At 38.2% G+C, this 23,932-nt stretch overlaps 2 protein-coding genes across 5 annotated transcripts in view; one reads left to right on the top strand and one right to left on the bottom strand.

Annotated features, from left to right (window-relative positions):
- plxnc1 (plexin C1) overlaps positions 1-23,932 on the bottom strand; it is a 73,010-nt gene that overhangs the window by 5,585 nt on the left and 43,493 nt on the right. Inside the window, exons 13-27 of the mRNA XM_062980935.1 lie at positions 23,296-23,499; positions 23,017-23,214; positions 18,630-18,723; positions 18,259-18,360; positions 17,199-17,302; positions 13,351-13,398; positions 11,607-11,731; positions 10,824-11,022; positions 8,381-8,527; positions 6,555-6,732; positions 5,101-5,204; positions 3,822-3,876; positions 3,106-3,146; positions 2,903-3,010; positions 1,855-2,018 (exon numbers count right to left, since the gene is read on the bottom strand). Of these exons, the coding sequence (XP_062837005.1) occupies positions 1,855-2,018; positions 2,903-3,010; positions 3,106-3,146; positions 3,822-3,876; positions 5,101-5,204; positions 6,555-6,732; positions 8,381-8,527; positions 10,824-11,022; positions 11,607-11,731; positions 13,351-13,398; positions 17,199-17,302; positions 18,259-18,360; positions 18,630-18,723; positions 23,017-23,214; positions 23,296-23,499 (1,871 nt within the window). The remainder of the gene's footprint in view (positions 1-1,854; positions 2,019-2,902; positions 3,011-3,105; positions 3,147-3,821; positions 3,877-5,100; positions 5,205-6,554; positions 6,733-8,380; positions 8,528-10,823; positions 11,023-11,606; positions 11,732-13,350; positions 13,399-17,198; positions 17,303-18,258; positions 18,361-18,629; positions 18,724-23,016; positions 23,215-23,295; positions 23,500-23,932) is intronic.
- cep83 (centrosomal protein 83) overlaps positions 1-23,932 on the top strand; it is a 79,617-nt gene that overhangs the window by 39,898 nt on the left and 15,787 nt on the right. The window contains exon 17 of one of the 4 annotated variants that reach the window (XM_062980944.1): positions 10,457-10,771. The exons of 2 other annotated variants lie outside the window; for them this stretch is intronic. In XM_062980944.1, the coding sequence (XP_062837014.1) occupies positions 10,457-10,594 (138 nt within the window). In that variant the 3' untranslated portion in view covers positions 10,595-10,771. Of the gene's footprint in view, positions 1-2,358; positions 2,783-10,456; positions 10,772-23,932 lie in introns of those variants that run through there. One more of the 4 variants, XM_062980945.1, reaches the window with a different exon arrangement.

Genomic DNA, 23,932 nt, shown 5'->3' with positions numbered 1-23,932 from the left:
AGCCCACTTGTGTTTTGCATTTCCAACATTTGTCCTGTATATTTTTATAACATCTTGCCAATTTTTGAGGGTTGATATACCATTGGTACATCATTTTGTACCAGTTCTCTTTTAGGTCATATGCATAAGTATATTTCAATTCTTTATTCCCACTTCTTTCCCATTCTTCCATTTTAATTGAATGTCCTATGGTATACTTGCGGACCAAAAGGTCCCAGGCTCACATCCCAGGAGTGGAATGAGCACCCGCTGTTAACCCCAGCTCCTGCCAGCCTAGCAGTTCAAAAAATGCAAATGTGAGTAGATCAATAGGTACCGCTTCGGCAGAAAGGTAACAGCGCTCCATGCAGTCATGCCGGCCACATTACCTGGAGATGTCTATGGACAACGCCGGCTCTTCGGCTTAGAAATGGAGATGAGCACCAACCCCCAAAATCGGTCACAACTGGACTTAATGTCAGGGGAAACCTTTACCTTTTAACTATGGTATATTGGAGGCCCAATTTTATCATACAGTCTTTCACTTCTTCAGTTTCTGTTGACTATTTCAATAGTGTCTTATGTATCTTGGTTATTGCTTTATTTTCTATTTGAATTATTTTGTCCCATACAAATTCTTTTTCCATAAATCCTATTACCTTATTTTTATTATAATAGTCTTTCGGTTGATTGTATTGGAACCATGATTCTTTCTTATATTTTGTTAAATTTCTTCTTGAGTTCTTCAGATGTAATTTCCATTTTGTTTCTTCAATATTTCTTTATGTGTTGGCCATTTTTCCCAAGCTAACTCTCTCCTTTGTATTGCTTCCAGGGGTGAAATCCATAGTGGAATTTTTCTGGTAAAATCTGTTTTTGCATTTCTCCCATACTTTAATCAGGGCCAATCTTATATAGTGATTGCCAAAATTCTTTTAGATTTTTCTTCTGTCATGCCACATATACAAACGCCATCCTCCTCTAAGATCAAAACCTTCCAGTGTTAATATCTTTACTTTATTTAAATTAGACCATTCTTTTATCCACAGTAGCGCACAAGCTTCATAATACAATTTCAAATCTGGGAGGTCGAAGCCACCTCTTTTCTTCTCGTCTGTTAGGTTTATAAATTTTATTCTTGCTTTTTTTTTTTCCTTGCCGGATAAGTTTAGCTAGATCTTTGTTCCAGCTTTTAAAGATCTGGCCATCTCTCATTTCTTAATTGGTTCTATCATAAAAACATGGGAAAGTTTATTAAACTGAAAAAAACCTATGTTTTGAAAGGTTAAAAATGCATATTTTCATTAAGGAAAATTACAGACTTTTGAGTTTCAGGTAACAGATGGATAAAAAACAAAAACAACGTTTCTGGAGTATAAAAACTACTTTCAAAGTAAGTATTGCACAGTTGAACAGGAAATAACACTTTCAAATCAGGAACAGAACATTTTTCAAATTTTGTTACAGAGTGTCATTCATGCAAGTTGCAGTCTAATACAAAACCTCAAATAAAAATGCATATCAGTTTATGCTATACATATTTCCAGTGTGTTCTGTAGTGCTAACACTTTATATTAGGAGCTGCGGTGGCGCAATGGGTTAAATCCTTGTGCCGGCTGGACTGCTGACCTGAAGGTTGGTGGTTCGAATCTGTGAGATGGAGTGAGTTCCCGTCTATCAGCTCTGGTTTCCCATGTGTGGACATGAGAGAAGCCCCCCCCCCCCCCGCAGGATGGTAACACAGCCGGGCGTCCCCTGGGCAACGTCTTTGAAAACGGCCGATTCTCTCACACCAGAAGCTACTTGTCTCAATTCACTTCTGACATGATTTTTAAAAACATATATATTGTAAAGGTAAGATACATAAAGGAGTACCTGTTGGTTTTCCATATATGGAGTACATCAGGATCTGTAATCTTTTTGTTTTCAGCCTGAGCATCCAAAAAGTCAAAAAAATATTTGATAGCAACTGGAGCTTTATTGTTAGGCAAAGTCCAAATGCTTCTGAAGAGTTTCTCAACAACTGAGTGAACTGCAATCTGAGAAAGAAGAGAATGGCTGCATTAATCATTACTTCTATACAGACAAAAGTTTAAAAGTTCCAGTTAGTTGTAAGCTAAGAAAATAACCACCCCATCTATTAGTGACATTTTGCACACCAAGAATGTATCTAGGACAATCCAACCACCCTAACACATGCAAAAACACCTAAATCCAGAATGTCACACAGAATATGTCTTGTTATTTCTGCAATTACTAATATTATGAATAAACTAATATTGGAACCATACTTCCAGTTTGTATAAACACCTCCTTCAATCAATTTGTTGTATGTCTCCCGGTTGTTTTGCAAACTTACCACAACTTTGTTTTGGCTAGATTTTTTTCAGAGACAATTTTTCTTTGGTTGCCTCTGAACCTGAAAGTGTGAGTTGCCAAAAGTTACCCCCTGGGTTTCTATGGCTGAGCGGTATTTGAACCCTGGTCTCCTGAGTCATCCAGTGCTCCAACCACCGCACCATCCTTGATCATCTTTCAATCAACATGACTCTATAGAAGATATACTACCATGCCTGTGCCTGCAGTTCTATAATACTCTGGATTTTTAAGGATAGCCCTTACTATACTTTTTTCCCACATAAATGAACTGAGAAGCCTACTGAAAATATTTATGTTGTGAGCCACCTCGAGTCCCTTTGCAAGATGGGGTGGGATATAAATAAAATGTTAATATCATTACCGTACTCTTCTGCCAACATAAAATAAATGAGCAGTTCAAATGGCTGTGATCTATTACATCCTAGTGTATTCAGTCATATCTATTTTGAATGGCATAAAATTTTGGAGCTCCTAGACTAGATTTAAAAAATGACGCTTTTCAAACAGCTGCAATTACCCAAAAATTACCCAATTCAAGGCTTACCTTTGTAGATAAGAGTTTGGTGAGATACATTTCCTTCACTTTAAATTTTTGTTTGCCTTTATGTTTTGTGCCTTGTACGTCTTTCACTGCTTCTGAGTCTGGCAATATCTATTAAAATGTTTATACAAATTAGTCATGGAACTACAGTGGTTTAGGAGAAATAGACTAAAGGAATGACAAATTGTGATGTATTCATGACTTACGAGGTGGCAATAGGCATCAGAGTATTCCTCATCTGAGCACCCTGTTAACAAGGAAGGGGGAAAGTGAAATGGAAAAGATAAAAATGAAATAAGTTGCTACTTAGAGACTAGGCTTGTACCAGGAGGAAATATGGCCAGATTCAATTACATTCACATGTAAGGTACTCAGATATTGTAATTCTCACCAATCAAGCTGTGCAGTAATGCAAATAGACTACCAAAAACATCAGTATTATTGGTTTTACTCCTCCTTTCTTTAACCAATGCAACCAATTAAAGGAGATGTAGATAATAGCTTAAACCAGTCACAAAAATATTATTCCAGCCACTTAGGAGCATGAGGAAACATAATAGCATTTTAACTTTAAATGTCTATTGATTTTTCCTACATGCCTCCTAATCTGGCCTATATTTACAGGTAGGATGTCTTCAAATTCCACATATTGGGAATCAAGAAGGGGCATCTACTGTCATGATTTGCATGCAAACTTTTCTTTTAAATATCTGATTTCCTACTGTTAGAAGAGAATACTTTATTTACTTTGGTGTAATAAGAGCTCTTATCCCATCCTTAAACTTCTGGTTTTATCCCTTGCAATAGTGGACAAATATTGCTTGTTCATATAAACTGCTGTCTTGAAACTACAGTTCAACTGGTCCACTGTGAATTCAAATTTCTATGAAGCCATGACAGACACATAACATTGTTTCAGTACCTGAGAGAACTGTTTTTTCCTTCTTAAAGACTTTAATAGTTGCTTCATTGAAAATCTGAAAATGCAATAAAACAGCTTCCTGTTAAAAATATAGTGCTTCAAGAAGCATACATGCAAATTATGTAGCAGAACAACAATATGAATTGTAATCACAATCCTGTTCTAGACAATTTGTCAGGGAGGACCACACCATGAAATTAAATAGTGTAAAAGTACAAAAACAATGAAGTTAAACATGGCTTGACAGCAAAATAGGGAAAGGCCCGTTTCACCTGCAGACAGACTCTTTCTCACTTATGGTCATTTTGCAATCGAAACAGCCTGAGGAAGAAATACGTCCATTTGTCTATGTTACAAGCATCATTTGTCTTTTTCAAGTTTTCAAAACAACCAAAATCATGTGGATATTGTGAATGATTATGTCAACTTTTCAACAGTTTTATAGAGATGCCGAAGAATCCCTACTTTTCAACTTCTATTCACCGCTGTTCAAAACATAATTCTTTTTAAAATCTGCTGATCAACAAATGAAGCCAAAGCTACTCCAGCTGAGCACTGCAACATTCAGTAGTGAATACTAGGGGTTTTCCAAGTGTTGGCACAGCTTGCTCTTCAATGACTGAAATAGGATAGGACACCAGCCAAAATGGGGAACAGCAGATATGCATTTTAGTGTATGGCAGCCAGCCGAGAGCGAAACAAGTTTGCTGCTGAATTGTTTTTATAGAAAGCCTGCCCCTAAGCCAAAAATATCTTGCAGGGAAGAAATCTAAGAAGGCACAGATCTGGGTCCTCTAATGAATATGTGGTGGTCTGAAACAGGAAGCATACAAAAATGGAAACAGGAATACACAAAGCTGTTCTTTACTACCAGACCACTTGCTCATCGAGCCAAGAATTGCTTCTTCTGATTGGTAGGTTGTTCAGTTCTCAAGCAGATGTTTCTCCCAGACCTGATGCTGAAAGTGAGACCTTTTAAAAAGCAGATGATGGTGGATGGCCCTGGGACCCCACATATGCAGGTCATAAGCTCTTAACAGTGAACATTGCAGCTTTCCCCAGATGTCTATATAGAAAGGTTCTATAAAGAAATGTTCGATATAGTTTGACCTTTATAACGTTTGGAGGGATGATATAGGGCTGCTTTTGGAAGAAGGAAAAAGGATAGAATGATGGCCATGTTGGATCAGTCCAGTTAAAATGGAATTCAACCTATTATATCTGAGATAGACACTTCTTTAAAAAGTAAAATCTTCAACATACTAAGTTTTGCTGTTACCTCATAATGGCCTATGGTGTTCAGTTTGGTAATCCCATCTTCCAGAGTCACCGAGGAGCTGTCTACATCTAGAAGTTCTTTTGTGTATGCACCTGACTGAAGAGCTGCCAAACAATTACATGGGGAAAAATATACATGATAGCTCTTCAGCTTTGTGAAAGGCAAGCATTAAAACACTATGTTGTGTAAAGCTAATGAAACAAGTTGTGACTGTACCCATTCCCAATGTCATGTGTCATAACACTTGGGCTCCATAGCAATCCAGAATTCCCCTGCTCCAAGGTGTATTGCCTCTAAAGCATTACACAGCCTAAGGGTGCCCACTGCCTTCCAATACAAGCTTATGATAGGGTAAGTTCTTCTGAGCAATATCCAGCCTTTCACTATCAGTCACCAAAAGAAATATACCATATATATACTCATGTATATACATTGATTTCATATAAAGAGAGGGGGAAGCACCAATGACTCAAGAGACCAGCCGCCTCTGATAGCGGCTGGTATTTCCCTACTCAGATATTCAAAAAGGCCAGAAATGGCACCATGGTGAGGAGAGAAGAAGGGGTTGATGCTTCTTTTAGGTTCTCCCAGGATAGACTAAACTTTTGCCTTTTGCCACTCTGTTCAGAGAAGGGATTGAGTCCTTTTTTTAAAAGAAGAGTTAAGATTCAGTATTCACACTGACCCATAGATAAGTTTTCTGGGCTGATTTTTTAAACTAAAATTACTAGACTTGTACATGAGTCTATAGGGCGAGTCTGTAGGATCAGCCTCTTCCCACTATCAAGGCTCAGGATTAGGCTCCTGGGGTGTATGATGATCCAGTCCTCAAATCTCTCAACTGCACTGAGGCAGAAAGTATAACAGAGAGGCTCTTTGGGAAACAGAGGAACTTCCCCCCCAAGCGCCATTGTTTAAATCAATGGTTATGAGAACAGTTACTAAATTTGAATAAAACACCTAGAGCCAGCGAAGCCTGCAACATACATGTAACATTATAAACACAACATTTTTTATTGCCTGGTTATGATCTTTATAGTATCCTAACATAGTGCTTCCTGAGTTATCTGATGTAGAAAATCAGCAATCATTTCCTAAAACGTGCCATGGACCAGTTCCTATTTGTGGCCATTGACTACTATTATTTATTTCCTGGAAATTTAAAAAGGACTGGCAGCTGGTCTGTTTTGGACTGGCACTGCTCCTTAAATCATCACTTTGAATAGCACTGCTCTAAATAATCCACAAAGATATAAGAATTAATGACTTGGAGGTCATTACTCTCAATAGTTTTCATTGTTAATCTCTTAACAGCAAATTGAGAAATAATCATTTGTGGCTTTTAGAAGTTCCAAATATATTATTTAAAGCAGCTCCAGTTCTAAGTGTAATTAAAGCAGAACAATGACTAATTACAACATTATGGCAAATAAAAAACAGTGGCAGTGGCTTACCAAGGCCCATTTCACTGAGTTGAAGACCATAAAGAGAGCCATTCTTGCTTAGAAATGCTTGGAGAATCTTCTCTTTAGCTTGTCCTATTGTGTCACAATCCAAGACACTGACTTCAATGTTCTTAGTAATGCCTTCACTTTCATTTTCTTGAATATTTTCAAAAACAACATTCAAAATCTAAGAAAGAAAAACAAATGCTGTTTCACTTTAATTTGAAAACCAGAGTTAGACATACATTTATGCAGCACATTAAGATCCTTAGGGGCAAGCCTTGTTAGGCGAGTGGGCTTATTAACGAAAGACCCTCCCCATAAACATATAGCAGAGTAATTATTAGCTGCAGCATTACCCAGCATCAGCAGCCAAAAGTGATAAAAAGAACAAAAACACACAGACCAATGTTATATCTTCCTTTGGAGGCGTTTCCTAGTAGCAAAATAATATGATTGCCCTATTTCCAAAACACAATGTTTTTATACTTCCTTTTTTGCTTCCATGCTGGGCATCTTTCTCATGCAGAGAAACAGCTTTGCTCTCACAGAGCCTCCCCTCACACCAGACTTACACAGAGCTTCACACAGGAGCTTTACTTAAAGCAGACTTCACACTGGAACTTCACTCACAAGCCCTTCAACCTGGGGCTTCTCTTACACGGGGGCTTTCTCACACCGAGGCTTTCTCACTAACTTGTGCTAACTTGAGCTCATTAGGGGAAGGGCAGGATAGCAACCCACAAAATAATGCATATTCTTAATATTCTCACTTCTCATATTTACTAACTGCTGAGACAGAGACTGTATTTGGGCCAAAGTTAATAGAGTTCAGAATTCACATTGATGGACAGGCTGGGAAGTTTTAGGCAAGTCAGCAATTAATTTTGATCATAACTTTACATCACAGTGAAGCATTTTCTCCCCTTTCTCTATAACTACCGGCTTTATGATATTCAATAGTGGGAAATTTTATTTTAAAAGTATGTGAACTTTTAAAAGTATATTAATAAAATTATAGCTCAACAAACTCACTCCTAATCAGTTGTTGAATCAACTGACCATAACTACTCTCTCTTTCCAGTAAGTTACAAGAAAAGAGGAAGCACAATTAAAAAAAAAATTCTTGCCACATGAAGTGAGAGATATGTTATCAGCAAAAACTGTGTGGGCTTGTTTCCTGTCTTATTGCCACTTCAATATTTTCATTTTTAGGTATACACAAGGGCCTAAATTGCTATACTGCATCAGAACAATGATGAACCCAAGTTTGGAGCATAAAAACAACTTTGACTGGGTCCATAGTATGAAATGTGGTTAGATGAGTGTCTGTCTTAGCTTTCCACATCCTGATGCCCTGCAACTATTTTGATTTTAAAGAGCCCCTAACTGCATGGGAAATGGAAAGACAGCTAACAACTGTACTTCCAAACATCTGAAGCTTACAAAAGATTACGTACATATTCCATATGCACTTGAGTATCCTTCCAAAAAAAACTTGGATATGCAAGAATTGGTCACCACCAAATATAAGCTTAACCGTAGAATTAAACCACCTATTTCATTCCATGTCCATGTGTTTGGATTTTTCTGAAACAGTACTGCCACAATAGGGTTGAACGTAGGTGGGAATGAGTTGACAGAGTTTTCCAATAGTCAGAGAAACAGAGCTTAAAAGCCAAAGCAGAATAAGTAAATTTATGCAAATGACTTTATTTTGCAAGCTTCTCTTTAGGTTTTCTTGGTATTGTATTTTTAGTCACAGAACCCATAGACTATGATATCTAACTCCTTAAGTATAAAGATAACTATGGAACACAGATTAAGAAACCTACCACTGTTTTAAAATCAGTTACTTGCCAGAGTAACCAATCTTCATTTAGAGTGTACAAGGCCTTGCAAGTTATCACATCCACAGGACCCTTCATTATCCCTTGGTTTAGGGTAGTCACAAGCAAATAGAATCCTTCCCCAACGGTTTCCTAAGAAACAAAATGAAACAAATACATTGCACATGTTGTTTAATCATTTTTACGTGTGTTAGATGTCAAAGAGAAATGACATGGAAAACGGCTCCAAACATTATTTAGTAAATTGTCATGGTCAAATATTCATTTCCAGATAGGGAAATCCACATACAGACTGTGCCATGCATCTACTCCTTTATATGTATATCTAGTATATGCGAAATAGGAACATTTGATGTAATGCAGCATTCAAGCACATATCTACATCTATATCTACATCTAGGCAAGGTAAAGGTTTCCCCTGACGTGTCCGATTCTGGGGGTTGGTGCTCATCTCCATTTACAAGATCATGTGGCCAGCATGACTGCATGGAGTGCCGTTACATTCCCGCTAGAGCGGTACCTATTGATCTACTCACACTGGCATGTTTTCCAACTGCTGGGTTGGCAGAAGCTGGAGCTAACAGCGGGCGCTCACTCCGCTCCAGGGATTTGAACCTGGGACCTTTCGGTCTGCAAGTTCAGCGGCTCAGCGCTTTAACACACTGAGCCACCGGAGGCTCATGTCTAGATCTATATTATCTATATATCCATATCCATCCATAATAAAAGTGAAAACCTGTATGTTGGTATGTGGCACGGGTGTCTGCTCACACAGCCTCCGGCCTCCACAAACAGGCTATAGTTCCCAGTCCTAAGGAGCCACCAAGTCACTCCCTTCCACTGACATTACAGTTACAGCGAGCTCCATGAACATGCAGCCCAAACCATGCCGATATCCTTCCCAAACACTATGAACCACCACCCAAGGAATGCTTTCACTTGGGGACCATTTCATCCTAGATTTTGCATTTTCCTCTACCAAAGGCGGGCATCCCAGGGTTCTCTGTTGGTGTGAAATTTGTATGACCCCGCCTACTGGCTTTCCCTTTCAAATCTGTCTGCATAAAAAACAGAGCAGATCTTAGCAGCAACTAAATTTCCTGGAGGAGTTTGGGGATTGACTCCACATGGTGGAAGTTGTCGTTCACCCTGCATCAAGTCAGAGCACTGTGACTCCTACTGCGGAACTTAGAGGAGTTGTAGTTCACCTATACCCAGAACGCTATGAACCCAAACAATGATGGGTCTGGACCAAACTTGCCATGCATACCTGATATGCCCAGATTTGAATACTGGTGGTTTTTGAGAGGAATTGGCCTGGACATTTGGGAGTAGTAGGTACTGGGATTTATAGTTCACATGCAACTGAACCCCACCTATGATGGACCAGGACCAAACTTAGAACACAGAGTCCACATAACTAATAGAACATATTGGACAAGTTTAGGGAAAGGGAACGTATAGTTCACCTGCATCCAGAAAAACAGTGACCCCCACCAACAATGGACCAGGACCAAACTTTGCACAGAGAAGCCTCATGACCAACTGAACATACTACAGAGGTTTGTGGGAATGGGCCTTGATTTTGGGAGTTGTAGTTCACCTGTATCCAAAGACCACCGAACCCAGCCAACGATGGATCTGGACCACACTTGGCACAGACTCAACATAGCCTACTGTGGATACTGACAGATGTTTCAGGACAATTGCCCCAGGAATCTGGGAATTGTAGTAGTTCACCCCCATCCAGAGAGCACTGCAGCCAGGCGATGACCAGCCAACGACAGATCTGGACCACACTTGGTACACAGACCCAAAATGGCCAACTTTGAATACTGCCAGGGTTTGGGGAGGATTGACCCATGATTCTGGGAATTGTAGTTCACCCACTCCACACAGAATACATAATATTCAAAGACAAATAATGCCTTTTTCAAATAACCCGGGCACCGCCATGTTCCCAAGCTAGTATATGTATAAAAACAGACACATGTGTAATCATCATAACCTATGACCCATCCCCAGTTTCACATTTTTCCTAAGATGAAATGCTTTTTGCAGGAAATATTTGGAAAGATGGACTTCAAGCTTCTAAAACAGCATGATTTTTATAATCACTGGCAACCTATGGTCCAAGTTGAAGAGGAGGAATTGATTCCACCAAAGCAAGAGTGGAAACCACTGTCGCTCAAACCATAAAGTGCTGAAACTTATACTGACTCATCTCTTTAATGAAATGCCTGTAATTACTCAGATCCAGACTTCTCATTTATTTCATGCACTTTAAAAGATGGTACCAAAGCTGACTGTGTTGAACTGACTCAAACGATCCCAATTGAGGACTTCGCATTTAAACAGCTAACTCATGAATCACAGAAAAATAACCCTACATTTTCACTCTTTAGTATTGAAAAACGATTATACTTGCCCGAAGAAAAGTAGAAAGGCAAACAGACATCCAATTTGTCAGCAGCTTTTCTACCACAGATTCTGTACGCCTTAGCAATAGCTTGGGTTGTATATTGCTAGACTGGTCCATCAAATCTCTTGTCAAAAGTTCCAGGATATCGGTTAAGTACACAAGGTTTGTTTGTAGTGCAATTGTCAAGAAAGAAGCAAATAGGCATCTGTTTATGGAGAGAATAATACATGTAAATGAACTCACATAAGAGGGAAATTAAGAAAGACCTCTGGCCCAAGTCAAAGAAGGATGTAATATATATGAACAATACAGTCGAGGAATGATAGTATTGGGCTATTTTAATTACCCGACATTTTATAAAACATAAACCTTTTATGTACCACTTTAACATGGAAACATTCCGCTCTTGCCCAAAGGTACAGGTTGGACAGATGAAAGATAATAAGCAAATTAACTGTTCCTTTCTGCACATTGTGCCTCAGTCTCCCCAGCTTTAGCGCAATATCAGAACTGGCTCTTCTTCAACTGAAAGATTTGAACGTCTACGAGTATTCACAAAATGATCATGCCGTAACATGTGCCTATGGATTTGTCAGTTTTATTCTACAAAGGAGTGTCTCCTAATTAATTTAGCATTCAATGTCCTAAACTACTAAACTGTTGGTATGAGGCATAATTTCGATATGCTATATATTTTCTTTCTATGGAACAATGGGGACATACATTTTGGCTAAATATTCTCAGATTTCACCATTTCTACTTGAAAAAAATATATATTTTATATCATACCTGTCTTTTACAGAGAAGGTTTTCTGTTTTTCCAGAGTGTGAATCAAACTAACAAGAAATTTTTTGTTACAAATCAACTTCGATAATTTTGTAATGATTTCATCCTTTTGATCTGGATTTCTTCTCTATAAAGATTGAAAAGACATTGATTATATCTCTGTGTGTTTGGGTTTAAGTAATGCACACTGAATTCATTACTTCAACAACAATCATTTTTTGAAATCTAGACTAAATGCTCCAGTTTGTGTTTAATTCCCATTCCTGTCTTGTAAATGATACGTTGTTTTTCAAATTCACTGCATTGCTTTTATGAAGGCAGAAGTTAACCATATACAATACATCCTTTGCTTCCTTACATCAAGAATTTGAAGGCACACAATATGTATCGTCTCATTTCCAAATATTATAATGTATTCAGATTTTAGGTTTTAAGCTAGACGAATGTGTGCGTGCCTTCACATCAACTTGCCACTTATGGCAACCACATGAATTTCATTGGCTTTTCTTAGGCAGAGGTGGTTTCGCCAGTTTCATCCTCTGAAATGTAGCCTACAGCACTTGTTATTTAGTGGGCAATCTTCCAACCCTTTTTAGCTTCCAATTGAATCAAACTAACCTAATAAACCCATAATTTATTATTAAATTACATCACTTAGATGAATCACTGGAAGCCAATCCCTATAAGGATTTGTTCAGGGAGCTGCGTATGTTTTACCTGGTGGACAAAATGATTGGGAGCCAACATGATAGCTATGTTTACATATTTGAAAGAAGGTCACATTGAGAGGGCAAGCTTATTTTCTGCTGCTCTGGAGCAATGGGTCCAAACTGCATTAAAAAAAAACTTCTTGATGGTAAGAGATGTTCAACAGTGGAATATGCTGGATTACCATCTGTCAGGAGTGCTTTATTGGGGTATTCCCTGCATGGCAACGGTTTGGACTGAATAACCTGCAGGGTCTCCTCCAACTTGATGATTCTATAACAGGCATGGGCAAACTTCAGCTTTAACAGTCGGTTTGGTTCAGTTTAGACTGAAAATAGTGGATAACATGTAGAAATAGTAAGTCTATATGTTTTAAGTTAAGTCACTGATAATAATATGTACTCAATGGCAGTATTAACTGGTTGATTGACTAACGTAGATAGGCATGTATACGTCAAAATTATTGTTACCTGATTATATCAGCTATGATTTGTTGCTCTGTTAAGTATCATAACTATAAAAAACTGTTTACACAAAAAAGGAGAAAATGCTTCTGAAATACGGCCAAACAGCCCAGAAAACTCACAGCAACCCAGTGATTCTGGCCATGAAAGCCTTTGATAACACAGCCTACCAGCTGTTAGGAATTGTGGGAGTTGAAGTCCAGAACATCTGGAGGGCCAAAGTTTGCCCAAGCCTGTTCTGTAACTAGCCAGATGTAGTGCTAATACACACAACAAAAAGAAACACCATGAGCCTTTTGTCAGGGTGAAAATTTGTAGATGATATTTAGTAATTCAGCAAGACCTCTATTAGGTCTTATTTTCAGGAGATGTCTTATTTTCGGGGAAACACGGTATCAGACACTATTCCTTGTTTGTTTTATTTAATTATAGAATCGATGTCTCGAATATCCCTATAGTCATTCAAAGCAAAACACAATAAAATTTCACTCAAAACACTGTAAATATCACTGCTGAAGTCCTTTTTTCTACAAAAGAAGTTATCTGACTTTTAAATAACATATAAAACACTTACATGTGGTTCATTAGAGTCTTCAATAAAAATAAAGGCATTGGCTCCAGGCTAAAATAAATGAATAAAATATTGTTACTACCAGAAGCCTTAAATAACTTCAAACTAAGAAAAATATTAATATAAACAAGTGAGTGGAGGTAGCATCATCAGTCTTTTTTAGCAAATGCACTACAGAGTTTGGCATGTTTCTATGAACTCCAGCCCATTTCATTAGAATCATTTGACAAACTTATACTGAGTGCATACATGCTTTTGCCGAATAAAACCTGTTAATATTGAAAGTATCACAAGACTCTTTGTTAGTAACAGAAAAGGAAATGAAGATTTGGGAGCACTGATGTGGTTAAAGTACACATGTTCTACAGTAAATACAACTATAAGTAGAAATGTTATGCAATGAACAAACTGTTTCTGACTCACAGCAACCTGAAGGCAAACTATCAACAAGGGTTTCTAAGAAAATGTCACTTGCCTAAAGTCACCAAGGCTGAGCAAGAATTTGAACTCTGAACTCCAAAGTCGTAGCCCAGTGTGCAAGAAACTATACCATGCTGGTTCTCTTCAAAAGAGGACCGTAGCATAATTTTTCCACATTATTTGAGCTTAGATCATAAACTCAGAAAGTGCATTAGACAATACATTTTGTGGTTCACCTTGAATTGACTTTTTAATGGATCACCTTTTTTTAATGAGCTGATCTAATCTTCCTAATGTTGGCTTCAAAATAGAAAAGAGAAGCAATAGTTAATGTAAATCCATCTTTAGTCCCAGAAGATGGGTAGCTGAGCCTGGTATCTACCTAGAGTAAACGTAATCTGTTTTTAATTGCTTATGTTTTATTCTTTTGCATTGTTGTATATTGGCATCGAATTCTGCCAGTTTTGTAAGCCACCCTGAATCCCTTCGGGTGAGAAGGGCGGGATAGAAATGATGGAAATAAATAAATAAATAAATATTCCAAAAGTTATGTTGTGAATTCTCTTAGGCCCCTTCCACACAACTGAATAAAATCCCACATTATCTGCTTTGAACTGGAATATATGGCAGTGTGGACTCAAATAACCCAGTTCAAAGCAGAAATTGTGGGATTTTCTGCTTTGATATTCTGGGTTATATGGCTGTGTGGAAGGGCCCTTACTTTAATGGGTCTGCTGTACATGGGACTAGCAATGTAATTTATGCCCTAGTAAGCAGAAGCAATGGAATATATTGGTCCTTCTTATGACAAAAAATACCGACTGCATATGATGTCCATATGTGGGAAGGAAGGGCTGACATCCTGTTCATTGTATACAGACATATAGGTTTCTATTATTTTTGGGTCACTGTGGAGTTTGGTATTCCCATCTTTGCCCTGCAGTGCTGAAAATGCCCTCTAGACTTAGCATACAGCCTTGAATCCTCCTTCTCCTCCTACTCCTTAGTGCTAATGCAATCGCTTTGCTGCTGGTTATGGAGGTTCAAGAGAGTTTTTTGTTCTTCAGCCTGTTTTTGGACCTCAGCAACTTACAAAGCTTCACACAAACCTAAAATAAAACCTTTCAGCAGCTTTCATTACCACCAGACTCCAGATGGTGATGCTTGGGGACAGCTGCTTCTCAAAAAGAGCTATTATGTGGTATCCCACAAAGTGCATTTCTATACCCAATTATTTTTTAAATAATAATTTTATTGAAATTTTTCCATAGTGAATAAATTATCTAAATGCTATAGGGAAAGAGCAGTGGGGAGTTGAATGATGGGGAAAGGGGGGTATGAAGATGGGTAAAAAGAGGGAAGAAAAATTCAAAAGAAGGAAAAAAAATAGGAAAAAAAGGAAGGAAAAAGGAGGGAGGGGGGGTTTTTTGGCTTCCATTCTTCATTTTGGCGTTGCTTTATTTTTCATCTTTCTTCAGTCAGTCCTACTTAACATGCCCCCTTTTCTTCTCTTCAGTTCCAGGACCAATCCTTTGTTTGGATACCTTATCTCTTTCTTATTTTCTTTCCATATATTCCTTGAAGAGTCGCCAGTCGGTGGATATTATTGGTTTCCCCAAATGTCTTTTCATTAAGAATGTTAAAGTGTCCATATCCATAATGTCCATAACTTTGTCTAACCATTGCTCTATTGTCGGGGTTTCATCCATTTTCCAAAGTTTCGCATAGACCATTCTTGCTGCCATTGTCAGATATACAAAAAGTTTGTTTTTGTCCAAGTGGATTTCATTATCGGTCATACGCAGTAAGAAATATTCAGTCTTCATTTGTATTTTTGTGTGTAATATCTTTTGGTAGGCTTCCTGGGTTTTTTTTCCCAATAAGCATTTACTTTTTTACAGGCCCACCACATGTGATAGAATGTACCTTCTTGAAAACCAGAACATATTTTGTGTATTTTTGTACATAGTGCCCAATGATTCCTAATATTTACATGAAACCACTGGGAGAGATCATCCATATGCATGGAGAGGGGTCTTATCAATATGCTGATGATACCCAAATATATTTCTCCATACCTTTCAAAACAACTCTAGCTAAGAACAGCATATCTCCTCTGAATGGATGCCTGAATGAGCTAGGTGAGGAAAAACAAATTGAAACTGAATCTAGACAAAACAGAATGCTTGCCAACAAGGAGATGGAATCTGGGGATGGAAGTGTGTCAGCCAGTTCTGGATGGGGTTACACTCCCCCTAAAATACTGTGTTTGCAGCTTGGGAGGACTCCTGGATCAGTCTCAGCCCAGGCAGATGCGACGGTCAGGAGTGCCTACGACCAGCTTTGGCTGATACACCAGCTGTGCCCCTTCCTTGATTTGAAGGACCTAAAGATGGTAGCGCACATGCTGTAACCCCAAGGTTGGACTTCTACAATACGCTTTACATTGAGCTACCTTTGTACTAAGTCCGGAAACTCCAGTTAGTTCAAAATATGACAGCCATGTTGATTATAGGAACATCCAGGAGTGAGCATATTATGCCCATACTAAAGTCAGTCTGCTGGCTGCCAATTAGTTTCCAGGCAACGTACAAGGTGTTGGTTTTGACCTTTAAAGGCCTACATGGTTTGGGCCCAGGTTACATACAGGATCGCCTTCTCTTGTACAATCTACCCCGAACACTTAGGTCCACTCTGGGGCAGCTACTCCAACCAGCCAGAACCCAACTGGCGACCATCACTCAGAGGGCCATCCCAAGAAGACTGTGGAACAATCTGCCAGAAGAAGTCTGACAATTAAATGAGCTGCTGGAATTTAAAACACATTTTAATACATATCTTTTCTGGCAGGTCTATCCAGCCAGTTTTAAACATGAATTTTAAACCCACATCTCGTGTCTATTATTTTTATTCATTGCTATGTGTATTTTAATGTAACTATTTTGCAGAAATATGTTTTAATGTGTGTGTTCTATGTAATGATTATGAGTTTTTAGCTATTTTGTAAACTGTCTTGAGCCATAAAGGCAGCAGGTAAGGAAGAAGAAGGAGGAGGAGAAGGAGGACAAGGAGGATGAGAAGGACGAGGAGGAGGAAGAAGGGGGCCATTTCAGGCTTAAAATAGGCCCACATGGGGCCAAAACATCCTTTAAAATGTATGCTTTCCCCCAAGGCTTCCATTGCTATTTGATATTTTCCCCCACAAAAAAATTGTTTGGGGGAACTAAGGGGTCCCTGGTACCACGTCTTTTGATTTTGGGGCGAAAAAACTATTCAGCTTTATAGTTAATCTATTTCTAACTTCAAACTTTGAAATCAACCAGATGTTCAAGCTATTCCCTTTCAAAGCCATTATTATTAACTGTGTGGAAAAACACTGTATGTTAACTATTTGAGACATTTCAATTAACAAGAGACTAGAAGCTATTTACCTCTGGGAAGAAAGTCCTAAGAACAAAATGTTTGTAGTCAAGGAAGGGAACCGTTCCAAAATTATCAACCACTTCCAGCTGTTCCATTTGTAGTTCAGCAAATCCTGCAACAAACAAAGATCCCCTGGAGTGGTGTTCTCTACAATATAACATTATCTTAAATATAGCTTTCAATATGATCCTGCAAAGCAGCGATCAGAGACAGTTCTCATAGCAAACATCTCTCCATTTTTCACATTGGTGGGTTTGACTTTTGTGGATTTGATTATTTGTAAATAAAGGTAAAGTTTTTCCCCTGACATTAAGTCTAGTCATGCTGGACTCTGGGGGTTGGTGCTCATCTCCATTTCTAAGCCAAAAAGCAGGCATTGTCCATAGACATCTCCAAGGTCATGTGGCCGGCATGACTGCATGGAGCACAGTTACCTTCCCATTGAAGCAGTACTTATTGATCTACTCACATTTACATGTTTTCAAACTGCTAGATTGGCAGAATCTGGGGCTAACAGCAGGAGCTTACCCCACTCCCCAGATTCGAACCGCCGACCTTTCAGTCAGCAAGTTCAGCAGCTCAGCCTAGGTTCTCCCTATGGTCAATCTCCAGCCAAAATAAATGTATTGGAAATTGATAATAAAGTTGTCCTGGGTGATCCGAGAAAGGTGTTTTTTTAAGTGAAAAAAATTAAAAAGCTGTATAAAGTAAATAATACTGTAATTTTTATTGCATTTTATTGTTTTTATGCCTCATGAAGATTTGATCGTTTCTTAATTTTTGTGTGTTTTTAATGCATTTGCCCTGTTTTCAATTTGTACTGTGTCATGTTGCTGTTAGCCACCTTGAGTCCCTATATCACGGGAAAGGTGGGATAGAAATGAAGCAAATAAATAAACTACCCCTTACTCCAGAGAGTGGGAGAACTGAATGTATTTTATAACTATAGGAAACTACTCTATTTTATAGAAAATAGTACACATCTTTAAATGGAACTGAAGCCTCCCTTCTCTAATACACCCGAGTTTAAATCCCTCTTTCTTGTATGCAATGAATAAGAAAACCCACTTTCACGTATATCTTTACGAAGTTCATATTCCAGAAGCTCCAGCTGTTCACTCATTTTTCTATTTAACTGCTTCGATTTTCGTTGAGTCACAACAAATGCAACTAAAAAGAGACCAGAGATTTAATTAATTTAGACACAGTCGCAAGAGCTAACGTGGGGCTGTAACAGAGATTACAAGAGAATCGCTTTCTTCCAACTGGGTGAGTAATCCTCAGGGTTTATGAGAGGGAGGGAACACCTTCAGACCTTTCTAGGCCAGACTAAGATCACTCTCCTCTCTCTTGATCAAAGCCCTCCTCTCTTAATCTATCCCTCCTTGAGTCCCAGCGTATGACATAAAAACACAGATTTAGCCTGTTATGTTACTTACCTACAAATACTATAGGAATTAGCAAAAGAATGTAGTAGTACCAGGTGCTGGATGACTTCTTTGGAACTTCTCGCACCAAGTGTCCCAACTTGACCTAGTGGATTAACAAGAAACTGAATGAGCAAAAGGAACTGTATAATTTCTACATTTGCAATAGACTATATTTATTATTTATTTATTACAATATTTATATCCCACCCTTATCACCCAACAGGGGACTCAGGGTGGCTTACAATAAAACGCATATATAAAAATTGTACAATACACTATAAATCAGTTAAAAAATTAACTTACATCAGATATTCATAAAACGCATTATAAAATACAGATAGGCGTGTTCAAGTTTAAAAGACTATAGTCAGTAAATAAACGAACTTGCCAATAAATATAACAGAAAGATTGTATAGTTAGTATTCCCTGATCCAACAGTAATTCATATGCAGAGATGCTACTGTTAACAAAATTAAATTACTAAAAGTGGACTTAATTTTGCCAAAACTTAATGGAAACTAATATGACAGACATCAAGTACAGGTTTTTTTTTCCAGGTGTTTTGATTATCTTGTAGAACCAAAGATATCTAGTTATCTAATGATTTGAAAGATTTTAGTTATCTAATGATTTGAAATATTGTCTTAGATCCCAGATCTGCTATTTAGTTAATTAAAAATATAAGGAAGGAAGAATTAGAAAAAAAAATGTGGCAGCACCAGCTTCTTCTTCACCTGCCTTTCCCTCCCTCCCTCCCTTCCTTCCTTCCTTTTTATTCTGCAAGAGACTATTATGGTTACTTTGAACTTTCTACATGTACTGGATAAACATCAGTTTGCATACAGAGCCAACAGATCGGCAGAGGACGCTATAGCCATCACGCTCCACACTGCTCTGACCCACCTGGAACAACGAGGGAACTATGTGAGAATGCTTTTTCCAACTTTAGTTTCACGTTCAACACAGTCCTTCCACATAGACTGTTGTTCAAATGGATGGATCTTGGATTGTCATATTAAATCTGTTCCTGGATTATAGACTTCTTGTTTGGACGTACTCAGAGAGTTAGATTAGCTCACCATAGCTCTCACTCTCAACGCTGGGACACCACAGGGCTGTGTGTCGATTCCTCTACTTTCCACTTTGTACACATATGATTGTACCTCCACCCACCATAGCAATATCTTACCAAATTTGCAGATGATACAACCATGGTGGGGCTTCTCCCTGAAGGGGATGGGTCTGCCTATTGGGATGAGGTGGATTGGCTTCTCTCATGGTGCAGGGACAATAATCTGGTTCTTAACATCAATAAGACCAAGGAGTCCATAACAGATTATAGGAAGAATAGACCAGAAATTCAGCCCTTGGTCATAAATTGTGACCAAGTGGAGCAGGTGGCCAGTTTTAAGTTCCTGGGTGTCACTGTGAAGGAAGGTCTGACCTAGGGCACTCATACAGCAGCGTTGGTTAAGAGGGGCCAGCAGAGACTGTACTACCTGAGACTCCTAAGGCACTACCAAGTGAATGAAAAACTGCTGGTGACTTTCTACCACTGTGCTATAGAGAGTGTCCTAACCTACTGCATCTGCGAATGGTTTGGTAGCTGCACAGTGGCAGATAGGAAGATGCTCCAAAGGGTCACCACTTCTGCAAGTGAATCATTGGGTGCCTTCTCCTCTCTTTGGAATAACTTTATAATTCCCACTGCCTTAAGAAAGCTCAGAGCATTCTTGGGGATCCATCTCACCCGGCATATTCTTTTTCTTAAAGTACAGTATTGCCATCTGGCAGACGGTACAGGGTCACAAAGCAAGGACAAACAGACTGAAGGCTAGCTTTTATCCTAGCGCTGTAGCTATGTTGAACTCTGTGGTTTCTCACTGATGTGGCACTGGGAGCTGTGTGGTTGCGGTGGGAGTGTGGAGTGATGGGTGTGTTGTTTTGTGGTGTGTGGGAGGTAATTTTGTTGTGCAATAGCACAATGACAAATATAGTTATTCTATTCTAAGTTATTTTATATTCTGTTGAAAACTACCACAGCAGAAAGCACTTATTCAAGTACACTTAACTTAGTAGTATTAACTAACCCCACCCCTTCTCCACAATCTTGCTTTGCTGGGTACCAGCCACTGTCATCAATGGAAGTTTGTTCTCATATTCTCAGTGCCCAACAAATTGATTTTTTTAACTCTTTGTAACAACAATATTCAGTGTGACCCTCAGAAAAAAAATATTCATATTGCAATTTCTCCTCATACCTGAGGTCGCTAGTAGGTAAGAAGTGGTAAGATTAGTTTGCTGACCCCATTGACAGGACAAGACAACTGTGCCAGCTCTTTTTCCATATTACTGTCTGACTTTGAAATATATGTGAACTAAGTACTACTATGTATTTCATTCTTGTGTCTCCCCACATTATTTCTTTTTTCTCCTATCTTTTCTTCTCTGGCTTGAAATCTAAATGCTTTGCATCTAGGGACTTGAAATGGAAGCTATTTATGGTAACTTGGATTAAACATACATATATGCATACATATACACAAGAAAAATACTGACCTTATATAGGGCAAAGTCTAAATATAACCCATTTGCATTTAAATTGATACAAGCTGCATATTTACGTCTCCATCTAGCAACCCTCTGCCAGTTTGCTGTGTTACAAGCATAAATTACTGTGTTCCTATATATAGAAGCAATGCAGGAAAGGCAAAAGCTCACAGTACTATGTAATCAAAGACTAAATTGCTGAAATCAGGATGCGATTTTAATTCTCTACACAGGTCTAAAAGACAGTGAAACAAAAAAAATATTCCTTTTGTACTACACACAAAAGCAACGGAAGTGAAGGACAGAAGCTGGGAGAAGTGCAAAGAAGGAAAAGGGGGAGAGGTTTGATTGTGTGTGTCTGCATGTTTATTTACTCTACTCTGATCAACTATAAAACCAAAGATGCAGATCAGTCTGGCGTGGCACTCTTTCTATTGCACCCCTCCCTTTGTGTTATTCTGCAGATTAAAGCTATTGTATTTTAAATCTCCTCATCTCGAGTGTCAGATTGCAAAAAAAAAAAGATACTACAGGTTTTTGGGCACCGTACTTCAACACTTATACTAATTTTGAACCTATATGATAGTATTTTTAGGAGTCTCTAGTGGTGCAGCAGGTTAAACCGCTGAGCTGCTGAACTTGCTGATTGAAAGGTTGGTGGTTCGAATCTGTAGAGCGGGGTGAGCTCCCGCTGTTAACCCCAGCTTCTGCCAGCCTAGCAGTTTGAAAATATGCAAATGTGAGTAGATCAATAGGTACCACTCCGGCAGGAAAGTAATGGTGCTCCATGCAGTCATGCCAGCCACATGACCTTGGAGGTGTCTACAGACAGCACTGGTTCTTCGGCTGAGAAATGGAGATGAGCACCAACCCTCAGAGTCAGACACAACTAGACTTAATGCCAGGGGAAAATCTTTATCTTTACCATGATAGTATTTTAATATACACATGCTTACTCTCCAGAGTCCTTGAAGATGATCTTTAAAACCAGGGAATTATTTAAATTATAATTGCGACTGATTGTTTTGCCTGTTTATTTTTTCCTTGCTAACTTTTCTTTGTGCGCGTGCACACACACACACTGCTACCAAATTCTACCATTTCTGGCATATTGCTTGTATCTTTGATGCTCCTGACAGTAAAGATAAGACAATTTCTTAGCCAAAAAGATAATTCAGGCCCATGCTGCTCACTACAATGCAGATTTTTTACAGAAGGCAGTAGATGCCAGACTTTCTTGGATAGGTACTTTGATTTAAGTACAGTTTGGACTATGAATGAGAATCTTTCCTAGATTCAGCTTGTCATCATTTGTTCCACATGTAACACAGAAGTGAAACAAAAAATTCTAAAAAAAATATATTAACAGCTGTTCTGGAGGAGGGCAGAGGAAAAACAAAAGCATAGAAGTTACAAAGATTTCTTTCATAATTACAGTATGTTGTTACATTTGTTACAATGTTTGAAGTGGCCAGTGTCTCCGATGTACATACAGAATCTAAGAATTGCCACTCAAACATCAGACAAATTCTCCAGCACTGAAGGGATGCAGTGATTTTGTGGCCTCCAGCTTGTACAGTGCTAACAGAAGTAGCAGCAACACCATATAATTTATTTCCGAGATCCAAAATTTCCTGCAGCACTGAGGCTGGACAATTATAAGTTAGCTGATCGTAATGCTATGGGGACTGTTTTCTGGTCAGACTACATTATATCTGATAGGAATATTCAAAATATGGTAAGGCTACAACTAAGAAATACTTTGAAAATACAACTCGCAACTTCAGATCAGATCTGATGAGCACTAAAACGTTTAAAGATAAAGAAAACATTTGTTTTTACTTACATACACTTTCACATTGGATTTATCCATCTTGCTACTAGAATTCCCTTTCTGTTTGGCTTTGCCGTGTATAATACTATAATCTGTGGAGTTGGAAATTTTTTGGATGTCGACAGTTATATTCATTAACTTGTTGTTAACCATGCGAGAGAGAAAAACTTTCATTTCATCAGTTGAAATATTTAATTTGTCATTTTTTTTCTGGAAAGAATGGAAATAAATTGAGTGAAGCACTGCAAATGTTGTGAATTTTTAAATTAGAAGATTTGTTTTATTACTTACATATATTTTTAACTCCAAGTCAGGTTCCAAATCAACTGTAATTTCATAGTAAGCAAATTCAGGATCGGGTTCGTATTGAAATGTAATGCAAGTTACTGGCTTCTTTTCAACTTGAAGGACAACAGTAGCCATCTTAGTCCTTTTTTCAGACTTCACAGCTGGCATGGTAAAATTACATATACTATTTTGATCACATGTGAAGTTCTAAAAAACATATAAAACATGGCAAGCGTTATACAGATTATTTTGTTAAAATTGAGTCAATATAACTAACTGACATTTTATGGACATGTATGCTACTCATCTTAGAAGGCTTTCTCCTAATCCTTACATTTTTAGCACACAAATAAAAGTATAAAAACAGTATTTTTAAAACATTTGAGAAGTAGCATTCTTACCTAAAGAAAGTTAGGAGAACAGGCATAAGGTAGTGGTTTGATTGTTCAATACTACTCAGGATTTGATTACACTATGTAACAAATATGAAAATGTGTCTGTTCCAGGTTTGAAAGTGTTATTTCCTGTTTAATTGTGTGGTACTCATTGAAAGTAGTTATTATACTCCAGAAACTTTGTTTTTATGGCTGCCACAACCTATGTTGAATTGGTTGAGACACTATGGAACTCGTATTCTCGA

Source organism: Anolis carolinensis, chromosome 5 (assembly GCF_035594765.1).
Source record: "Anolis carolinensis isolate JA03-04 chromosome 5, rAnoCar3.1.pri, whole genome shotgun sequence".
Classification (NCBI taxonomy): Eukaryota; Metazoa; Chordata; class Lepidosauria; order Squamata; family Dactyloidae; genus Anolis; species Anolis carolinensis.
Note: the sequence above shows the minus strand (reverse complement) of the source record. Positions and strands in the feature narration are given on the sequence as shown.